The sequence below is a fragment of the Sycon ciliatum genome, chromosome 8, assembly GCF_964019385.1.
Source record: "Sycon ciliatum chromosome 8, ocSycCili1.1, whole genome shotgun sequence".
In the NCBI taxonomy this organism is placed as follows: Eukaryota; Metazoa; Porifera; class Calcarea; order Leucosolenida; family Sycettidae; genus Sycon; species Sycon ciliatum.
In genome coordinates this window covers 20,048,854-20,072,708 of record NC_088650.1, presented here as the reverse complement: position 1 = coordinate 20,072,708, position 23,855 = coordinate 20,048,854, and the positions used below count along the sequence as shown (strand labels likewise).

The following is a 23,855-nucleotide window of genomic DNA, read 5'->3' as shown; positions in this document are numbered from 1 at the left end:
AGCTCAGCAGCAGCAGCGTCGTCCATCCCTGACGCCTCTAGCATACTGCCCTTTGCAGTTTCGAAAGCGAAAAAACAACAGCTACGAAAAAGATGATACGAAAAGAACGAAATGACAACGACGTAGATGTAGCTGCTACAAAGGAACAACACGAAAACACTGTACTTTGAACTCTGACATCGACATTTTGCTTAGACTCAGTCTAGCGATGTTTGCCACGTGCTGCGCCAGCACTCGCGATCGCTGGCTTGTCACAGGTCACGCTGGCCCGCGTGACAGGATATGTCGCACTTTGCTCGAAAACATCGGTGGTGTTTATCGCGTTTTGCAGTAGAACGTCAACTTCAACGTTGATTTTCAGTGGGATATGTCTCGTTTTGGAGAATTCTTTTTGGCCATCAGATGCAGTGATCCCTACTGATTCGATTGACACCGAAAACGCTATATGCATGAGATTGGCGTTTAGCGCGTTTTGCAATGAAGCCATTCACATGTTCTTGATGCTTGCTGTAGCTATGTCCTGTGAGCCCTGCTCGCCCTCACACACCATTTGATGTGGTTGGTGGTAAACACGAGTCTTGTTGCTATACAGAAATTCCCACACGGATTCGAACCATTGAATTATGGCTCAGCAGTGGCCATGGTAGACTTGTCGTCACGAGTGTGGTTATCCCCGTTATGATTTTATGCTTTTGTTACTTGTTTTATGCTTTGCTTTTCTTCCGTTCTTTCTGCGTGCGTGTGAACACATTTCTACCCTGCCACTGCTGGTCCTGTTGATCGATTGACTGCGTTGCGACTTCGCGAGGCTGGTTATGCTCTACTTTAATGGCTGCCATGCCATTTCCGGTGAAGACACCCACTAACGACCACATCATTCGGAGTTCTGCTGCATTGTCCGAAAACAGGATTGTGTTTATAAAGTTGTTCCTAGCTCGGAAGGTGTCCTCTGCTCCCCTGGCCTCGCAATGCATGTTGAAAAGAGTCTGCAAGCAAGACTACATTATAATGCAGGCCACAATAATTGGTCACACTGCACAATGAAGTGTGTCATGTTGCACAGTGTCACGTATGGAATTTTGTGATACATGGCCATGGCATCGCTGTGTGGGAGGTCGGGTAAATGGAAACATGTACCAAGTGAATCAATTCCAAATGGGAGATCCAGTAGGCTTGTATTGTAAGATCCTGAGCAGTAGTGACCCGGTGACCATTGACAAGGAAAACAAAAATGTCATTTTTTTCTTGCCACTACGATGCAGTTTGAATCACTATCAAAGTCGCCCCTCTAACAGAAGAGCTGTTACTGGTGGTCACTACACGTGAACTCCTGACCCTCTGATCCCACGCGTACAATTGAGGTACATTTCAAATCAAGGATAAGATTCCATCGGCATATTCCCATTCAGGTGGATTTGCCCTGTTGAGCTGCAAGGGGGGGGGGGGGGTAGATGATGCGTGTATGCCTGTAGGGGTACTGGTGCAATCATGTTGGCCACACCAGTACCCCTACTGGTGCAATCATGTTGGCCACAGCAGTACCCCTACTGGCTCTTTGGCATGTCGCTGATCACAGTGACTAACCTGTGCATTCTCTTCTGGTGTGTGTACGTGCATGTCACCATCGTGGAATGTGAGTATGTTTGAGCGTGCCAGTGTGTGTTGGCTGGGCGTGGTGGATGCACTTCCTGTTATCCAAGTCACCATTCAAGACTTGCTGGTGTACTCCTGCAATACCAGCGCAATGCCAGAAGGACAATAGTGGATGCAAAGACATGGAAAAGATATGCCGACTTTTGAACTACATCCGGTAACGCAGTATGCTATTTTATTGTGCCCTATTTCCCCTCCCTTTTGGGAGCTAGGTTGGCAATGGTTGGAGCATCGACGTACAAAACATGAGTTGATAGGTAACAATTTCCCAGTTTGAGCAATGGTTGTTTTCACCCCTGACAGACCCATCTAGGATTGCGTACCTCACTTCAGTTGTTGAGGGAAAGGCAAGGAGGGGACACCACCCTTGAAATAATGCTGCTCTGTGGAATTCGATCGCGTGAATCAAGCTTGTACCGGCACGAGTTCATATCTCAGTGTTTGCAGGTGTTTGAGCATATGGCTGCACAGCGCCGGGTGTGGCATTCACTGGCTTGATCGGTTTTCATTGAGCAACACTGTATGTCAAGCTTAGTGAAAAGAAAGGGCTCTAACATATTCTGCCTTATGGCCAAAACTGACTATGGGCTAGCTTTACCTATATTTTACTTGGTTCTAAGTCTTATCGGAGCTCATCACTGGCCAAACCCAGCGGAATGAGGTGTGGTGAACACCAAAGCATTTTAAATTGGCTCAAAGCATCAATACCATGGATTTACCGGGTGTTAGCGGCCATCGTGAGTTCCCTCAGATCCGATAATTTACTTTTATTCCTAAAGCTATGCAAAAAAAGATGTTACTTTAGTTGCGTCTGGTGCTAGCCAGGGTCCACGCCCCTTATACCGTATCTGTAATAATATTAATGTGTGTGTGTGTGTGGGGGGGGGGGGGGGGTCGTAGGGCCATCATCACGTGAAGTGCCAGGCCTGGCTCATTATCCCGTACATGTCCAGTGCTGCCAAATAATTTTCGCCTAAAATCGGACACCCTTCATCGCTGCTTGCCAAGGCTGGCCACATGGTGCGAAATTTTCTCCACTGCAAATTTGTCCAGAGAAATTATTTAGTTGTTGATTTCAAAATATCGCCCGAAATACCATGAAAATTTGCTTCGTTGCCATGGTAACTGATATGGCACCCCGAAGTTGTCATAAATAATTATTTGTAATGCATGAGTGTGGTCACATACTGTACAGTGTGCATGCCATCCAGGCATGTCACTTTGCACTTCCACAGCCAAGCGCTAGCCTTTTTAGAAGTACATGTACAGAAATTTGTGTCTCAGTTGCGCTGAAAAGTGAAGAAAACAGGACTTCTGCACAGGAAAGTACTGATCCCTGATATTTGGCTACTTTTCGGATGTTTCCTTTTCCGGAACGGTTTTCGGAAGAGCCTTCAATAACCGGACACAGTCCGAAACATCGGCCGGTTTGGCAGCACTGCATGCCCCATACCGTACCGTCAAAAATCACCTGGCCACATATTCTTAATTAGAGTGCTCGAACTGGGGGAAACATAAAAAGCATTGCTTACTTGCTGCCTTCACGTCCCTGGGTGGACGCACCCATTCCCACAGCACTAAGAGTCTGAATCAGTTCCATTAACTTGCAATGTTTTGGCACTCTGTCATCACCAGGCAAACGGAATAATGATACTGTGTGTGAGACAAGGAAACAGTCTAGTTACAGGGAGGTGCGCCTAAAGCTGTGTTCCCAACTGGCGCGTTGACGCAGTACGCTTGCGGTTCATGCGTGCCCGAACGTGCGCTCAGGCCTTCACAAAAACAGCAATTTGACTTGTGTTTAGGACGCGCGACGCCTTCGAGTAACTCTTTTTTTGACCCCACCAGTCGAAGTGAATCGCATGTACGCTGGTACGCGCCTGATACGCGCTGAAAATTCCAACATGTTGGACATTCCATTTCAGTGCGTTTCCGTACGCTTGGCTTTCCCCCGAGTTTCGTGAACTTTGCACAAGTAGACTTGGTAGCTCTCTCAACAGTGATGCCCGCAAAGGGCAACTCCGCGACTGGCGTCCCCGACGGCCAGTGTTGCCAGTGCACTGGCAATTCCAAGTGCGGAAAAGGCTGCTGTTGCCGAGAAGCTGGCAAGCTATGCGAGGATTGCGGGCCCGGGAACAGGGCAAGATGCCGAAATTCGCAAACCGTCGCGGCGAAGGCCAGTCCCGTAGGCTTTCGAACCATACGATACATTCCAGCCGCCGCGTCCCCCACGCGGAGACCGACAACCCAGGGCGAAGCCCACGTGTCGCAACAGTCGGCTCGGGACACTCCGCCTCTGGACGAGCTCCACACCGACGGTCAGGGCCAAGGATTAGATAGCACCAAGCAGGTGTCGGACTCGCAGCAGTTGGCGTGGGACGTACTGGAACAGCTCCACGTCGCCGAGCTCTGCGTCGACGGTCAGGGCCAAGGACTAGATGGCACTACCCACGAGTCGGCCTCGCAGCAGCTGGCGTGGGACACCCTGGAACAACGCCACCTCGCCGACCCGATTTCCAATTCGCAAAAGGTAGCATGGGACCTTCTCGATGCCTCTACACCAACACCCTCGGAGACCGGCTCCTGTGGAGAAGATGCACTGCCACGTGAAGCCAATGCTCCACGGCAAGACCGACAACCAACGGCACAAGAGGTCGCCCTCCTAGCGAGCCTGAGCTCCTCGCAGCCCAATAGCAACAGCGAACCGGAACTCACAAACGCGCACGGTACAGCTAGTGGGCAGGGGGCTGCAACACTGCCAATCCCGCCAGCTGACCAACGACTCAGACTCGGTGAACTGAGCCCCGAGGACACAGGACAGGTCATAGCTGCAGCGTACGAGGAAATCGTACACTTCCGGCCTAACCTGTTCGCCATCCCATCGGGTGCACATGGCAGGTCAGTGGTGGACTTGAGCGCTCGCTACCTCAACACGTTTGGAACAAACGCGGCGGGAGAAGGCATAGCCTTGAAGGCACTTATGGTCTGCCACAGTCTTCTACTGCAACAACCGGTCAACTGCTTGACACGTAAGGTGCATGTGGAATGTCTGAACCGACGAATGCAGCTATGGAACGAGGGAAACATCGATGAACTCGTACGGGAAGCACGTACCATCCAGCGCCAACTAACCAAGGAACGTGGCGGGAAACGGGCCCAAAGTCCAGATGACGCGCGACGATTCGCTACCCTCATCACAAATGGTAAACTGGGCGCAGCTCTCCAGTCCCTGACAGCAACGCCCTCGGGTGGGCTGCTAAATCTGGACTCCTCCGCTGATGGTAAAACCGTGAGGCAAACGCTGAAAGAGAAGCACCCGCCGGCGGAACCCATGCATGCAGGCGCCCTCATCATCGGCCCCTGCCCTGAACTGCCGCACCCGGTGCTGTTCGAAGCTCTGAACAGAGACATCATTCGGCAATCGGTGCTAAGGACAAATGGAGCAGCAGGCCCTTCCGGCATGGACTCTACCAGCTGGAAACGCTTGTGCACCTCATTCGGAGCGTCCTCCGACCAGCTATGTGATAGCATCGCCGCCTGCGCCAAGCGCATCGCCACCGGAATCATCAACCCAATTTCCCTCGAGTCATTCACGGCATGTCGTTTGGTGCCTCTGGATAAGAAGCCCGGGGTGCGCCCAATCGGCAAGTCCTCAGAAGGATAGTAGGCAAAGCCATCCTCACCATAATCGGAGAGCAGATCCAACAGGCGGTCGGGTCGCTTCAGCTGTGTGGCGGCCAAGAATGTGGTGTGGAAGCAGCAATCCACGCAATGCGGCACCTATGGAATGAGGAAGAGACCGAAGCAGTCCTCCTAGCAGACGCGAGCAATGCGTTCAACAGGCTGAACCGCAGTGTGTGCTTGCACAACATCCGTCACCTCTGTCCGGCCATCGCGGGTGCCGTCACCAACACCTACCGGCATCCCGCACGGCTGTTCGTCGATGGGGAGTGTCTTCTTTCTGAGGAGGGCACCACCCAGGGAGACCCGATGGCAATGCCCATGTATGCCATTGGGCTCCTCCCACTCATGCAGAAGGCGGCGAGCAGCTCAGCGGCAAAGCACATCTGGTTTGCGGATGATTCCACAGCAGCAGGCCGTATGCGTGCGCTGCGTGTATGGTGGAACACGCTCGAGGAGGAGGGCCACAAGTACGGATACTTCATCAATGGTTCCAAGTCCACTCTCCTGGTGAAACCACAGTTTGCCAAAACCGCGGAGGAAGTGTTCCATGGGACTAACATCGCGATCATGCAAGATGGTTGCCGTCACCTGGGTGCGGGACTGGGCACTGCTACTTTCTGCAAGCAGTTTGTTGCAGCGAAGGTCATGGAATGGGTGAAGGAACTGAAAGTCCTCACCAGGTACGCCCAATCGCAACCACAAGCAGCGTACACGGCGTTCACGCAAGGGCTGAAGGGCAAGTGGACATTCCTCGCTCGCACCATGCCAGAAGCGACGGAGAATTTCCAGCCACTGGAGGAGATTATCCACGGCGAGTTTATCCCGGCGCTCACAGGACACCCCGCTCCTGATCAGACCACCCGCACTCTCCTCGCTCTGCCTTGTCGCCTAGGGGGCATGGGTCTAATCAACCCGTGCGATCTCGCCAGCCAGTTGGATGACTCCAGGACCATCACGCAGCCATTGGTGGAGCGGATCATCGTGCAAAACACGGACCTAGGTGATGTTCACCACACCATGAAGGCAGAGAAGGCGAAGGTGCGCAGGATCCACTCCGTAAGGGAGAAGGAGACCCTAGTCGCTGTGGAAGAGAGCATCGCTTCGGACTTAAAGCGGTCCAGGGAGCTGGCGGCGGAGAAGGGTGCCTCGTCGTGGCTGACATGCAAACCACTGAAGATGTTTGGCTTCACGCTATCGAAGGGCGCATTTCACGATGCGGTTTCATTGCGATATGGCTGGCCTCTGAAGCGTTTGCCCTCTGCTTGCAGCTGTGGTAAATCATTCACCGTGGCCCATGCTCTCTCCTGCTCAACCGGCGGCTACCCTAGCCTCCGCCACAACGAGGTACGCGACCTCACAGCATCCATCATGAAGGAAGTTGCGCACCAAGTTGTGGTGGAACCGCTGCTAGAGCCGCTGACAGGTGAGAGGATGACGCTACGGTCAGCTTCAACTGAAGACAACGCCCGCCTAGACATCGGTGCCAGTGGAGTCTGGGGAGGTCGGTACGAGCGTTCGTACTTTGATGTCCGGGTTTTCAACCCCCACGCCCCCACCAACGCCAAGTTTGCCTTGCCCGCTGTGTACAAGCGACATGAGCAGGAGAAGCGTCGCCGCTACGAGGAACGGATCACCAACGTCGAGCACGCCTCCTTCTCACCAGTTGTCTTGTCCTGCACTGGAGGGTATGGCAAAGCTGCGACAGCACTCTATGCTCGGCTGGCATCGATGCTCGCCGACAAGAAGCAGGAGCCGTACGCTGCCACAATGTCCTACATCCGATGTAAGCTCAGCTTTGCCCTCATCCGTGCAGCTGTTGCCAGTCTGCGAGGCCATCGGCACCGCGTGCCCTCAGATGCAAACGACTCGGCCCGATTTGCGGTTGCCATGAGCAGCATCGGTTAAAGCTCCCTCCCGAGGCTCCGTACTAGACTGTTTTCACAGCCATTTTTGCTCTCAGCCTTTTTTTGCTCTCTCGACTGTTTTCACAGCCATTAATTTTTTGCTCTCTCGACTGTCTTCACAGCCATTTTTTGCTCGTTTTTCTGCCGGTGCTGTTGAGGTTGCACTCGTAATTGTGTTTATTTTGCCCGTATAAGAGGCTTGGCAGTTGTTGAAAAAAAAAAAGTTTCCGTACGCATGGCGCCCCAAAAGTAAGCCAAAATACGCACAAACGCGTGGTTTCATGCGTACACCCGCCAGTTGTGAACGCAGCTTAAAGGGGAAGTTTGCCTGGTGATAGAGTGCTCGTGCATACACCAGTCACCTCTGATCACCGTGGCTGCAGGCCACAAATTGCATCATGTTTGAGCGAGTTTCTTTTTGGACTAAAACCAGTCGACTCAGCGTCCAAAAGAATACAACATATGGGCCAATCACGGTCATCCGTGCTTTTATAAGAACGAAATGGCGCTTTAAATGATATTTTGCATACAAATCCCCATCTAGTAGGGCGCAGTCACCCAGTTTCGGTGGAAGTGCGCGAGTTCGATTGGGAATAAAGGAGGAAGGGAGCGTCTCAGCTTCCTCGGACCAGACCATTCGACTCAGCACCCCGAAGACTAAAACTGGTGAAAATTTGACTTTAGGCTTAAGTTCCCCTTAAAAGATGTGAATTGGGAGGTTGGGATGGAGAGGCAGAAACTGGCACTAGGCTACTCTGCATTTTGCCAACCAGTGGTGTATGTATGTATGTATGTATGTATAATCCATAACCATTCTGGTCATAGGGGCGCCATGTGTGTCATAAGGCAGCAGCATCAAAAAGAAAGAAAGAAAAAACCTAACTACACGGATGAACAAGCTGCCTATACCTATCACGATCAGCAGCAACGAGAGAGAGAGATAATTGTAAGATTTATTGGTCCAGTCTTTGATGTTGGTGTACCAATTGTGACGGGGGCGACCACGGGGTCTTGATGCAGGCACCATTCCAACCAAGAAATAGTGGGAGTAGCTATCCTGATGCCTTGCTACACGTCCAAACCACTTTGACTTGATGCGGTTAACACTTGAATCAAGGTGTGTGACCGGGCGATAGCATTCTTGATTTCCTGCAGTACTGACTCATTTTCGCGATGATCATAATTTTTGATGCCAAGCAGCTCACACAGGTACCTGATCTCAAAAGCTCTAATTGGATTTAGGCTAGCTTGTGAGATGGTCCAGACCTGGCAATGTCAGATTGCGCCTGAAAGATGTGAATTGGGAGGTTGGGATGGGGAGGCAGAAGTGACGCTGGGCCACTCTGCTTGTTGCTAACCAGTGGTGTGAGAGAGTCGTTCACGGTTCACATGAGACTCGGCTAGAGGTTGAGTTTTCCGCATCCGTTGGAAAGCCACCGCCCTTAAGGATCAATGAGCAGATGCAGCGCCTACAGAGGTAGGAGATGAGAAGGTCAGACTTGCCACCAACGTCGTCAAAGACTGAAAATCCTGTTTGCTGCATCCATGCATGGATGAGAGCCGTCATCATAAACTTGACTGAGGATTTTAACACGTAGAAAATCTTAGATCTCCAGTCAGGCATTCTGAACTAGGGATACAGTGATGAGTCAAACCACTTATAACTCGCTCGTGTCTCAAATTTTTCAATCTCACCTGTCATTTCCCTTGTCGCTCCGCTCCACTCTGTTTGACAGCATTATGTGTTCTTGTGCTCTCTGGTGCATGCCGATGCATGTGTTCATGACTGGCAGGAGCGTGTGTGTGTGTGTGTGTGTGCAGTATGCATGTGCTGGGTGTGTGTTCTCCGCTGTACTGTCTCGTAATGCATCTACAGGAAGCTTCACTATCGTCAGCATCATCGTCCTATTATTTCCATTTTTTCACCCGGAACCAGCCATGTTTTGGGTTTTGGGAAATTTGTGAAAGGGTTGTCCAAAAATGACAGGTGTTCTGTTCAGCCCATGGGGAAATATAGGGAGGGGTGCTGCTGGTGATGACAAGCTTGGCCGGTTCCTTGACTTGCCACAGGATATCGCACCAAAATGGTGCGATATCCGGAAAACCGCTTCACATGCAATATGTTTGTGCCCACTGCGTGGTGCTCAATGCTCGACATGCCTTCCGTTTAGCAGCTCGTGCTTCGCCATGCCAGTGGACAGGTAATCTTGGTGTTATGTGATATGAATCACCGGTGGCATCATGGACAGTGAGGCTCTTCGGAGCTAAGGCAGCGAATGCGAAGCAGTGAACATCGTTATGAGTAGGTTTTCCTCAGATTCGACAGCTGAAGTGAGTATGTGCTTGGGTTTGAGCAACTTACAGACTTGCAACTGGCCCACTTAGCGACAAAGCGTTTGACAACTCCAGTGATGACTCCACGCGTAGTCTACTGTCAGGGTGTATTTGAGTTTGGTCACGTGATGCCAGAAAGTGATTTGCACAATAGCCTGCATCATGTCTACACTTCCTGTTGCCCGGTTTTATAAACAGTGTTCCTATGCTGCATGGCCTATATTATGATGTAGTCACCAACTGATGAGATGAGCAGTTTGGTCTCATCCTATCATGTTGAGTCTTCCTGTTCGCATATAGTTATCTCTTGGCTGTTTTCCTATTTTGCTTTTTCTGCCAGCTGAGTCTTTTGTTTTGCTCTGTTCCATCTTCTTTTCCAGGGAGAATGGCGGAGGAGAGGATCGGCTACCATAAACCCTAAGTATTCCTGTGATGTTTGCTTGGATCAACTTCCTCTCCCCATTTTGCCAGGCGACTAGTTGCCATATTCTTTCACTCTCTTCCACGCCTTGAAAGTTTCCACATATAGCTAGAAGTTGTAGTGAGAGTCTTACACTCTTCACTGTCACAGTATGCCATAGAAGACATTTTACCATGCTTTCTTCCTCACTGAATACCTCTGCACCACGCTTTCAATAAATTTCAAATTTTGCAAGAGACAAGCAATTCCGAGCAATTTGAGGAATTGGACTATAGAGACCTATCCCTACAACGGAATGGGGAGCGGAAGTGATTCAATAGCTAGGCAATTTGTGCATGCTACCACATCATCATCATCCATGCATGTTCATCATATTTATGCATAGCTCTGCTGTCTAACAATTCTGTTTGCTGTGCTTCCCTCTAGTCCAGGACCATCAAGACGGTCAACGCAACTGGTCAAGGTGGCGGACAGCGCTATCAATTTAATGGACGTCGTCCGGAAGTGGTCTAAGTATCCCTGTGCTGTGCATGGTTTGTCTAGTTATTGTGCAATCCTGCAGAGAATTGTTTGTCCCATCTCCAGCACCCGCTTGCATGACCAGGGCTGACTTACTGTGCAGTGCATGCCTTCTCCACCCCGGGCTAGCATTGCATGGAGAACCTGCATGCCCAGCAACTTCTCTGCAGATTTCTTATTCCATTTGGTTGTGCATGCTTGATGTGGTGCCTGGTGCATGTACTGGGTGGGCAGGTAGCTAGGGGACATGTAGTCGTAGTACAGGCTCATCCTGGGTTTTCTGCTGCTGTGTGGTTCTCCTCCTCAGCCCAGGTCAAGCGCCGGACGGGAGGACGTGGTGATTGTCATCGGCGTCGTGCAAGGTAATTACTATAATAATATTATCTTGTTCAACGAGTCGTGTACTCCAGCAGTGTATAGGTCAGGTTCCCTTCCAGTGAGACTTCACCACAGCATGTAGTATGCCGCTGCTGCTGTCTATTTGCATTATTTCATGAAAAGGTGGCGATTTTCATAGTCGTTGGGTTTTCTTCATTACTGGGTAGGTTCCTGGAATTACCGAGCGCTGAATTTCAACTCCTATTGTAGCATGGAGTGATTTCCAAGAAGCTTTTGAATTGGCTACTTGGATACAGTGTCGTATAAGTGTATCAGTTGGTGATACGGCTGTTTAGCCTCAAGGGCGATGTATGTTTTGTTGCTGGTTCTGGTTGTGTTTGTATCGCTTCCTCTATGTCCTCAGCGCTCAGGCAGCGCTCCGAAATACACGGATGCACGAGCCACTCCACTGGGAGTGACGGCGTGCGTAGCGATTGCAGCCAAGTCAAGGAACCGGCAGCCAAGATTGTCATCACCAGCAGCCGACCCCATCCTCGGGATTTATTATTTCCTCATGGGTCATGTGGGCTAGAACAGAACACCTGTCACCCTGGGAGGGGAAGGGCTTGCGTGTGCCACGGACAGCGCTTTTGTCTCTTCGGAGTCTTTGTTGCTGTGCATTATGCTGTATGCTTTGTATGCTGTGCACTGCTAGTATACCATGTGACATGGTGCTTGGATGGCTGTTTTTGTGTTGTTCGGTGTGCTCCGGAATGTGAACCATCAGGATTGCCACATGAAAACCCACAGCTCCATTTCCCCAGGATTGCAGGAATTGTGCTGGGCTGAGCTGTGGTTTTCCTGGTCATTCTGAAGGATTTCATTCCACCTGGGTTTCTGATCTCGATGATGATCAGAATATTCATGTTCCATATCATCATTCATGTCATTGGTTCATTGCAATCTCATCATACAGCTCGGGGGGGGGGGGGGGACAAGCATGCATAAAGTAGGATGACATAAATCCCAATGAATAATGCATGATGGGGATCTGCAGTGTATACCACATGTCACGCATGTACATGAACTATGTGTAGTCGACGTATACAAAATGATTCTGTAGCCGCAATAAAATGTGTTAGTTATGTAGGTCACATGTAACCATGGTCACCTGGCGAGGGGGTGGTGGGGTGCTGGACCCCATGCCCGATTCCAGGTATTCATCAGGGAATCTTATAAACCCGTGTTTATACGACTCCCTGATCAGGATTGCACATTGAAACCCACAGCCATTTTACATGTACTTGCACAAACATGGTGGGTTGGTACAATGTATTTGTATGGGGCAACCATTATGAACGTACATGCTGGGCCAAAGTCTGATCTAGACTGAGAGAGTCGACTTCCGTCATCATGGTCATTACATTGTACATGCCCTGGTTATGACATCGACGTGCAGTTGATGAGGTCCACAGGACTACAGTCCAGGATGATTTTATCACCGGCACCTACCTGATTGCATACAATACAGTTACCATGGTCGGAGTGACTCTGTCTGACCGGTTGTCTGGGAAAATCGACTTGTAGATGTAACTATTGTGAGTCCTTCGAGAAAATCAAGGTCACTTGTACTACTAGTTCCTTGGTCCTTTTTCTTTCCAAGTTCTTCCCAAGAAAAAAATGTGTTTTTTTTCTTGATGGAAGGAGGTCGCAGTCCCTCGCGTTCGAGTGTCGGGCTAGAAGTCAGTCAAGTAATAATTATTGGGTTTGAACAAGATGACACCAACCCACTGCAATGATTATGTGGACTAATGGTCGTAGGACACGAAGATGTCGTAGCAGCAGTGAAGATGCGAATTGTGGTTCGTCAGGGTGCGCACAGCGCGCTGTCGATCTCGATTGTTGTGGAAGGGATACTCAACGAAGCTCCGTGGAGCAATTTCCTTAGGCTCCGTGAAAGAAACTTGAGCTGAGCGAAGAAGTTATTTGCTTGCCTGAAGCATTCGGATCGCTCGACGAGGGCGGAGGGCTGCTCCGCCCTCGTCAAACAATGCACGTACAACGAGGAAACTTTCTCGTCGACATCTCAGCGGAGGTCAGCGCGCAACTTGGCGGAGAACGTCGACAAAATTATCCCAATCGTTCGCTCTGGAACCGAGGCGAGTCTCTCTGACTCAATCAGATGCAGTTTTGCTAAGCTACACAGTCCAGCTTCGCAGTAGTTTATCTTCGTGAGTCTGGTGGTGCGAACGTTTGTATTTCGGAGTAATCATGACATTGTTTCACTGTGTGTGAGGTGAAACTAAGAGAGAGCATCAATGTTGCTGAGTTACTTCCAAGCTGACGTTTGATATCATCTTACAGTGTGCAATGGCTGTGGAAACAAATTGCTAATTGAAGGCAGTCGTGACATCACCTGCTATGCGCTATACCACAGTAATACAGAAAGCTGCGGTGTTCATTGGCAAGCGCTTTGTCCAGCCCTGGTACCATTCTGATTTTGTGTTCCTCATGTCACCGACTGGTCGCCCACTCACTGCATATCTTCAAGAAATGTCTCAGTTCAGCAATAAGGTGATTAGCGATCGCCGTGAGCAACTGAAAAAGAACTCCAGTGACAACATTGCAAACGCGGCCGCAGATCACATGGATATGCTGGAAATACTACTGACTGTGAGCGGTGAGGATGGCGAGGGTCTGTCTCACTCCGACATTGGGGAAGTGGTAGAAACATTCCTGTTTGCTGGTCAAGACCCGACCTGCACCACACTGCAATGGGCTGTTCATCACCTTAGCCAAGAGCAGGCTTGTGCAAGAACGCTATCGCTACGAAATTCAGGAAGTTTTCAGCCGAATCTGCAACACAAGCATCTAGCGGAGCTACAGTACATTAATTGGACAATCAAAGAAGTACTGCGCTTTAACTCTATTGTTGTAGCCGTCACACGCTCTGCAGAGAAGGATACAATTGACAGTATAACCATTCCATAGGGAATAGTCTTTCATATCAATGTACTTGGTGTGCACTTCAACAGCCAGGTTTGGAGAGATCCGGATTTGATCAACCCAGACCGCTTCAAAGAAGATGATATTGCAGGCAGTCACAACACATTCATTCCGCTTGGATGTGGTCCCCGTTCGTGCATAGGAAAGAACTTTGCTATGGATGAAATGAAGATGGTCCTGTGCATGATTTTGCTGACTTTTCGCCTGCTACCTGATACTGATCACGCAAAGCCAGTTGCACAAGTGACTGCTGTAAGCAAATCCTTGACAGATGTCTTTGTCTAGCTGGATGAAGTTTGAAAGATCACTGGTGATCAAGCACAGCGTTTTAAAATACTTGCACATGCCAGCTCGATTTCCGACCCAGAATGCTTGAGGATTTCATGAATGAAAATGTCTTTGATGTATGCAAGGTGTATGTTGCTGACACTGCGCTGCGTGGACATGATTGTGACAAGTGATGGCATGTTGTGGCCAGATTGCTAAGAACATAATTTTGTTCAGCAACTTAAAACATGCACTAGTCTATGAGGAGCACTGCTAGTATTTGCTTCAGTTAGTCTTGTAAACTATTCGCCTCGAATATAGAATTTCCTTCGCAGGAATTACCTAATTACCTTCGCCAGCTTGCTTCTTGCTGGGTTGCTGTTGGCTGCTGTCCTTCCTTCTGCAGAAACAAACACACAACATACACATGAAGAGAATGCATGCTCTGTGGCAGCCTAGGTAGGGCCTCTTGATGGCTGCTTCTAACACCGCATCTTGTGCATCCCGCCAGGAAGTCTAGGAGCGGCTACCTTCTTTTGAGATTATCTTCCAGTGCGAGCGTAAACACGGCTGCAGGGTAGCCGGTTAACTTTCGCAATTTTCGTCTACTGTGACTTCCCTCTACAATGTATTACACATTGCACTGTTGCTTTGTTGATAATTTACTTCTTATACATCAGGGAGCAGCATGAAGGCTGGTATAAAATTAATTTAATATTTAACTGATCATTCTCAGATTTATACCATAATTCCGCGCATATAAGCCCATGGGCCTATATCCGGATATAAGCCCACCTCCGTTTATAAGCCCATGGGCTAATAAATAATAAAATAAAATAAATTTCACGGTTCCCGTGAGACTCGGCTGGAAGCCGAGTTTTCCGCATCCGCCGTGGGAACGCCACCACCCTCTAGTCTAGGATCAAAGGCGCATGGGCTAATAAACAGACACAAATGCAACTCACGTGTCAAGTAAAATTTTTCACAAAATGGACTCTTCCTACCATGGTACAGCAGGTCAGTGCAGTTTACCAGTAGAGTATGGTGGACTGACCATGAGCACGGACTTGTAATTTTTCGTGAACCTTCAAAATTCGAATATTGGCCCATGGGCTAAAAACGAACATGTTCTACTGGATATTTTATCCCCAAACTGCATTGTTTCACATAAGCCCATGGGCTTATATGCGCGGAATTACGGTATGTGGAATATAAATAGCACACACATCTAGCGTTTGTCTCGGTTTTTGTTAAGGTGGCAGACTACCCAAAAATTCGCTGAAAAATCGAATTTGTAAATTCATATTGAGTGCTACGTCAGTTGAAAGAGCATGAATAGCTGCAAATTCTCTGAAAATTGTGTCCCTATCTGACCAGCCGTTCAAGAGTTATGGCCGAAAATGTGCCCTTGCAAGGAAAGATTTTTTTGTTGCACGCTGTCATTTGTTGGCAGCACTGTATTTGAATGTGAGCAGACCGTGCGCAACTTGTCGTATCATGGAAACACGTGAAAGTGTGCAGAAGTTTGCTCCAAGTCCAAAAAATCAGGTTTTTGAGCCACGTATTGGGCTGCACGGCGGCGGGCGAAGGTGCACGGCGGCGGGCGAAGCCCGCCGCCGTGCAGCAGGACTTTTGCCAGCACCCTCGTGACGTTGCAGATATTGTAGTTAACGCTGATTTAGTGACTTTGGCAAGTTTGAGTCGTGTCAAGATTGACAAGAAGTCAGGTAGGATTCAGTACTAGGCAGTAGTGAAACGTGAGTGGCAGTCTTTGCTGGTTTCTGAGGGCATCCTGGATTTGGTGTGCAGCGCTGTGGAAATGGCTTGCTGTGGAGGTCCCAGCACTGGATGTTGTATCAAAGGTACGACCTCGTAGCACGTGCTAAACCTAAAAAAATTCAAAAATTGACTTGGGTCTGTGGGAGTGTGTGAGAGAACGCCCACTCGTTCCGTTGTGACAGATTCCAGGGCCTCATTGAGGGGCCCTACCCCATCACCCGTGGCTGCTTCTGGACTTGTTCTAGGTTTGGGTCCCGCGCACGAACAGAATGAGCACGAAAATGCGAAAAAATTGTAAATGCATTTGTTTGGCTCCTGGGTGGCTCGCACACCGTGGCACTATGCCGGAAATTTGAGTTTTTCCGGCCTGGAAAGCCTGTCAGTGAGGCGCAAGAACTTGTAAATCATGTCCTGAGGGACAGCACAGTGGCAGGAGTGTGTGGTCAAAATTTCACTCAAATCCATTGAGAAACACCAAAGTTACGGTCAATTGAATGCCATATGAAATTTATGGGTAGGCTGCCCCCTTAAGAGAGCATGTCTGAGAATACCAAAGTATGTGTGCAAGTGGATCTCTCCGATTTCGCTCCAAATTTGCAGGTAGGTTCCCTTTGGGGTGTGGATCGATTGTGCAAAGCTCTTGAAAAAGTTTCTGAAGGGAACCTTGAAATTTGGATACCCCTCAGAAATGGCCGAAATATCACATTATTTATCAATTATGGGTCTAGAAACGAGTCACGCCACAGCGTATACGAACAAGCTATGAACAAAACTCCATCAAGTCAACATTGCCTCACCTTAGAAGAGTTCCTGGAGCAGTACCGCTTAGCCACGCCAGGATCCCAGAAGACGAGGTCCATCACCCCCTGACGCCACAAATGATCGTCTTGAAAATAGCCAATTTACAAACGCTGGCAAAACAGCCTGCTACGTCCTCAATTGGCCAGAACTACACACCGGCAGATAGTAGAACACCTCTTCTAGCGCTGAGGACATGTCCCCCATCTTCCTTTTGGGGTATTCTTGAAATAAACTTTTTTGAATTTTTCCACTCGACCATGCTGAAATACGGCCAAAGTCATATCTGCGCAGGAAAGCTCGCCTCTCTGCGACGTCTCCTCAGCAATTTCTACTCCAACACTACTCCCAAGGCCGCAGAACAAAGTGTATTGTTGGCTTCTGGGATCAATTGGGTTTGATTTGGGTCTGCAAAAGGGATGGACACATTTGTTAGCATTGAAAACTGCTTCGGCTTTATGTGACCAGTTCACACATCTATCAACACGTGCTGTTACTTGTTCACATGTATAGTGGTCGGTAAATTATGTTTAGCATTGTGTGCAAAACACCTTTCGGGTTCCCTCCCTATTTTCAGTGCTATGATAGTATTTGTTAAGCGGACATTACCCAAAAAACAAAGTGAATATTGTGAATAAATTAGCTCGCTTCTCTAATACTATTATTTTATCAGTATAATAAAGTTAATGCCTCATCGTCGCCTATTTATTATGAGTGACTTTGTCCGATCAGATACATTGTGACTTTTCAAAGAATTAGCTGAACGGCGCGTAAAATTCCTTTCCAGGAATAAGAACAAGCTACATGTGGTAAGTGCACAATGTCATGTACATGTGACGTGTATTTTGTGGACAAACATGAGCTTGATGATGACCGATCATGGGCTGGTCATTCCTCTCCACTTCTGGAGAAGGAAAGAGCAACGGAGAGGAAGAAGGAGACAAGAGACACACAGAGAGAAAGAGAAACAGACAGATACAGATTTAAAAATACATGATATTACTATGAGATAAACTTGTTTTGTTGAAAACATTTTTCGTGATTGACAGCATGTTACAAAGCGAATAAAAATAAGGAGCAGTAAGCATCACTGTGTTCTAGCACAGTGCGTCCTCCGCCTTGGAACAGGCTGCCAACCAAACTAGTACAGTCATGCAGTCTGTTCTAGACTGTGCGTGGTGAACTGCTGCGGTTATGATTACGTGATCCAGTGCGGTGATGCTGGCTGGACGCCAGTTTAAAGACCAGACAGTCGCGCAGCTAAACCTTTATAAGCTGCATGCGACTTTGGTCAACTCATCACTACGGAACTGTCGAGCCACTGACTGCTTCAGCACTCACCGCTCTCTATCTCTCTTCCAAAATGGCAGAACAAGATGGCCTGGTGCTCTTCTTTGCACTGCTCCTCCTTACAGTGCTGGTCTTATTGATAGAACTCTATGTGTGGGCGGTACAGATTTTCCTCGACATGTTCGGCGCCATGCTTGCAGACGGTCCCATAGCTCATACTCTATAAGCTGTATACGACTTTCGTCAATTCGATACTGGCGAACTGTCGAGCCACTGAGTGACTGCTTCAGTCCGGAACGCTATCGCTATCGCTATTCCATGATGCCAGAACAAACTGACCTGGAAATCTTCCTTGCAGTACTTGCCATGCTAGCACTGCATGTCCTAGTGGCACAGATCATCATCGGTATGTTCGCGTAGACGACAACAACAGCAAGACAACCTCAACTGGCTTTTTTCAAAGCCACCACCAAATAATCCAAAGAAAGAATCATGCATTGAGTGTTTGTTCAAAGGTTTGCTTGCCAAAAGCACGCAAAACTGTCGTTGATTACATTTTGTACATGCTTTACACAAGCAGTACGTACATGTGTTGTACTCTTACATGTGGATGTGCATTGTATGTACATGATATTTGTACGGTGGTCGGTAACACCTTTCTTGCTTCTTCCATATTATCAGTGACTTCCTCCGGTCAGATGCCTTTTCCAGGAATGACCCAAACGCCGCGTAAAATTCCTTCCAGGAATAAGAACAAGCTACATATAGCACGTGCACATGAACATTGTACACTTTTGTTGACATCAATAATGTTGAAATGGCACATACATGTACATGTGTATGTAACGTGCTTTTGGCAATGATAATTATCGTGATATGATGGAGATGATGGAAAGATCGATACGAGTAATTACGTACTCTTTTATTAGATAAGCCTTGGTTGGTTGAACACAATCATGTTGTTTGGTTGACAGCATGTCCAAGGCAGGGCGAGTGAGGAGTAGTAAGCAGCACTGCTTTCTAACAATCATAGGGCGTCCTCCGCCTTGCAACCAAACTACTGTACAGTTCTGTACATGTAGCGGACATGTACAGAACTGTCGATGGACCGGGGCTGGCGCCCTCAGCGCGTACAGAACGCTGCGTGCAGTTCACAGTGATTATTGATCCGATGCGACCAGCGCGCTGCAGCGCCTATGCATGTGTTTACCGCTTATCCACGGCTGCATGGCCAGCTCCCTGGGGCCGCTAGACGTGCGACCGGATTTCCATGTCCACGACAGTACTATGTCAGTAGTACAATCACGTACTTGATTATAGTCCGTTCTAGACTGTGCGTGGTGAACTGCTGCGGTTACGAGTACCTGCTCCAGTGCGGAGCTGCTGGGTGGACGCCAGTTTCACAGACCAGACAGTCGCGCAGCTCAACCTTTATACGCTGCTTACGACTTTGGTCAACTCGTCACTACTGAACTGTCCAGCCACTGACTGCTTTAGCACTCACCGCTCTCTATCCCTCTTCCAAAATGGCAGAACAAGATGGCCAGGAACTACTCCTTGCAGTGCTTGCCTTGCTAGCACTCTATGTAATAGTGGCACAGATTATCATCGAAATGTTGGTGGCGTAGACGCCACGCACGACGACAACCTCAACCGGCTTTTTTCAAAGCCACCACAAAATAATCCAAAGAAAGAATTATGCATTGAGTGTTTGTTCTGAGTTTTGCAATCCAAAAGCACGCAAAACTGTCGTAGATTACATGCTTCACACAAGCAGTTACACGTGCTGTTACTTGTTCACATGTATAGTGGTCGGTAAATTATGTTTGGAATTGTGCGGACAACACCTTTCGGGTTCCCTCCCTATTTTCAGTGCTATGATAGTATTTGTTAAGCTGACATTGCCCAAAGAACAAAGAGAATATTCAAATAATCGACGTGGAGACAACAATTTTATAATAGCAATAAAGAGAACAAATTCTGCAGTCATCGCCACACTATAACGAAGTCATGAAAGTTTACCAGAATTAATTTTCTTGTCACATTCATCAGTGGAAAGTCGTGACTGAAGAGTAACCATGCTGAACAATGATTAAATATACATTCAATGATGTGTTACGAGAACAAAATACAGTGCCAAAGTAGAATGAGGGAAGGTGAGACAATAGAAGTGAAGTGAGAGCTAAGTGCAACGGCGGGTGAGAAACTAATAATTATAACGCTAAAACTGTGTAGTGAGACAAACAATCATGCTGTGCACCTACGAAAACAATTTTAACGCAACTACATGTTTCTTTTGCTTACAAAGATCAGGCTTATGGAAACGAATACAAACAGCCTCAAGTACTTTCAACTGACTAGCATACCGTGCACGACAAAGAACAGAAAAAAATTGTTTTCGTAGGTGCACAGCATGATTGTTTGTCTCACTACACAGTTTTAGCGTTATAATTATTAGTTTCTCACCCGCCGTTGCACTTATTTTAGCTTAGCTCTCACTTCACTTCTATTGTCTCACCTTCCCTCATTCTACTTTGGCACTGTATTTTGTTCTCGTAACACATCATTGAATGTATATGTTGAACTCAGTAGAGCGTCCAGCCCCTATATGATGTCCAACCCCTATATGGAGTCCATTGGTCCAAAATCCACTGTACAGAGTCCAAACTTGGAATCAACTGTGAGCTCAAAGTTTAGATGGAGATCACTCCCTGTATAGAGTCCAGCCAATTGGCTTCGCCCCTATATAGAGTCCATTGGTCCAAAATCCACTGTACAGAGTCCAAACTTCGAAATCAACTATAAAGAGTCTTTATGTGGACAACACTCCCTGTATAAAGTGCAGCAAATTAACCTTAATCAGGCCAATGTTCCCAAAAGGGAACATTTCTTTCCGCATGCGATTTGGTGAAGGGAAATTCATTTTTCCTCCGCATTTTCTGTTTATATATGTTGGACTCAGTAGAGCGTCCAGCCCCTATATGATGTCCAACCCCTATATAGAGTCCATTGGTCCAAAATCCACTGTACAGAGTCCAAACTTGGAATCAACTGTGAGCTCAAAGTTTCGATGGACATCACTCCCTGTATAGAGTCCAGCCAATTGGCTTCACCCCTATATAGAGTCCATTGGTCCAAAATCAACTGTACGGAGTCCAAACTTTGAAATCAACTATAAAGAGTCTTTATGTGGACAACACCCCCTGTATAAAGTCCAGCCAATTACGCATCCCCTATCGAGTTCGAAAATAGACATAGGATCTGCTGTAAGCAGTGAATATTAACCAGAAAACGGCCTCTCCCTTTAATCCTATACATCATTCACTTCTCAAGATAAAAAATATGTATTGAGGCGCCACTGCAGCCACTTCATTACATGAAAAACCCTACAAACACCATCCTCAAATCAAGTGGTCTCTTCGCAGACGCTGCAAATTACAATATCTCAATCATGTAGTGTTGCCAAATTATTGTGCACGCACACATACATGCACACACCCACACAACGCCAAGAAAATACCTAGAAAAAAACCAAGAATCGAAAGAGAATAATGGAGAGCCCAGGATTAATTATTTGTTTTCAAATTATTGTGCGCGCGCGCGCGCGCGCGCGCGCACACACACACACACACACACACACACACACACACACACACACACACACACACACACACAAACTTATACAACGCCAAGAAAACACCAAGAAAAGAGTAGAGACACAATACACACGCAACTCCAACAGCCATGCAAACGCCCACCCATTTACATGTAAAGTCAAGATGGGTAACAAATAATTATACGAAACGAATGCATACGGGGACGGGTACACGCACGTTTACATACACGTAGTAGTGTAAGAGAGTAACATAGTGCAGTGGTCAGCATAATACTAGCACATGCTGAGAGTGCAATAGCAAGCTTCACCATTGCTCATGGCCATGCAAATGTTCAGCAGCACTCAGTTCCGCAAGCTTCTGAAGATCAGCACACCTGCAACCAATAGATAGCACAAGGATATGCTTATTACCGTAATGATGCATTGGAGCACACAACTACCAAGTTCTCAACGAATGTGATGCTCAATGAAAGTCAACCCACTCAAAGACCTGTGAACAGGTGACGGTGGGGACAATAATCTATTAGTAATATGAGGAATAAGATCGTTTGTGCACACTCAAGACGCACAGACACACCAACATACATGTAGTGTACACAGTGTTTCACTTCACTGCAACTAAATTCAAATGAGATGATTTGAACAATCTGTACAGCGTTGCTGTCAGTCACGGTCTTCCCCAAGATGGAAATGCAATGATTTGTTGTCACGAGACAGTTTCACTGACACAATGTCATGTTCGTGACATCAAAACGGTCACTTCAGGGAATACGAGTATTAGCTTGAGAAGCTTTTTCTTGTCATTGGCATACAAGCAATCCTCCTAGTCCTACTACTACTACTAGTACACTGGCACTGCGTTTGTGGATCCCATTGTATTTGACATCATACTACAGGAAGAGTGTCGTGGAGTTCACATAATTATCACAGGGATAAAAATACATTTCTCATGAAATAAAATAATAATTGATGATAGCTAGACGATCATAATACGATTGATGCAAAGTCCTTGCAGTCCTCGAGGACTATTACGAAGTCGTTGATTACTTTTAGTGCATTCATTCAAGCAACATCAAACAAACGCGATACGCTCCTTGAAAATGGAAAAAAATTCAAGCATAACGACAGAACAGCAGACCAATCGAAACGAGTAAAAGCTTCCTTACCTCAGTCATCGTCCTGCCATGTAGTTGGACAGCCTTTTGACACGGTGGTACAGGCAGCTCTTGTCCAGTCAAACAGGGGTATCCTTGTGGCGTCGAACGAAAGAGAGTGTCAGTGTATCTGACTCGTCAGATTGCAACTGTGCTGAACTTTTCTCTTTCTCCGCTTTCTGCTTTCATCCCTCGCTCTGATGAAACCGTTCAAACGTCTTACTGGCAGCAATGGCCAGCCAAACAGGGGATCCTTGTGGCGTCGAACGAAAGAGAGCGTCAGTGTACCTGACTCGTCAGATTTGAACTGTGCTGAACTTTTCTCGTTCTGCAATTTCTGCTTTCATCCCGCGCACTGATGAAACGTCTTCAGAGAACCACAAGACGCTTTCCAGATTTGATTTTGAACGTCTCCTTATCCTCCTTGGTTACATCGAGACAGATTACTGTCAGCAACTGCACAGCAGAATTGGCAGCCATGGCTGAAGTGAAGAAAGGAATGCGCTGCCACGAGGCAAGCAAAACTGAAAATGTGTTTGTTCTCTTTCGGGCACAACACACAGGACGGCGTGACTGGATAAACTGGACTCCTGGACTGTGAATAGGGGACTTGTAGAAAAAGTGTACTCCTTATAGGGGATTGCGCGGCAGGATGAAGCTGATCAAAACTGAGGGGACTCCTGGACTCTGTATAGTGGATTTTGGACCAATGGACTCTATATAGGGTGCTGGACATCATATAGTGCATGGACTCTATACTGAGTCCTACATATACATATCTAGAAGGCTGATGATCATGAATCTTGGAATATTTGTCAGGCTTTTGAAATTTGCAAGTATCGGGATATAACGCGAAATGTCGTGAATTTTCGTTATTCGGCCGTACTTCAGAAATTGAGAATTCTGGTGTGAAAAACAGTCTTTCTCAGAGTAATCCACACGTAAGAAGTGCACTCTGCTACTATGGCCACCCAACTGGCCTGAAGATTCACCGGAAATTTGATCATGGCGCATAGAAACCCGCCGTCTTTCTTCGATGTTCCCAAAAGGGAACGTTGGCCAGATCCAAGACCCAGATATACCTCATTTTCAACTGATTTCAGGAACCAGTA

The 23,855-nt window shown here is 47.7% G+C and overlaps 1 protein-coding gene and 1 long non-coding RNA gene across 2 annotated transcripts; one reads left to right on the top strand and one right to left on the bottom strand.

Moving 5' to 3' along the window:
• Window positions 1-13,254: 13,254 nt before the first annotated feature.
• LOC135823620 (cytochrome P450 4F3-like) lies at window positions 13,255-13,824 on the top strand. The gene has a single exon (XM_065336466.1). The coding sequence runs from the start codon at window positions 13,255-13,257 to the stop codon at window positions 13,822-13,824; it is 570 nt and encodes a 189-aa protein (XP_065192538.1).
• Window positions 13,825-21,379: 7,555 nt separating this feature from the next.
• LOC135822268 (uncharacterized) lies at window positions 21,380-23,507 on the bottom strand. Its single transcript, XR_010554458.1, has 2 exons — window positions 22,756-23,507; window positions 21,380-21,963 (listed from the first exon to the last, which is right to left on the bottom strand). It is a non-coding gene; the product is annotated as an uncharacterized LOC135822268 (long non-coding RNA).
• Between the last annotated feature and the right edge of the window lie 348 nt (window positions 23,508-23,855).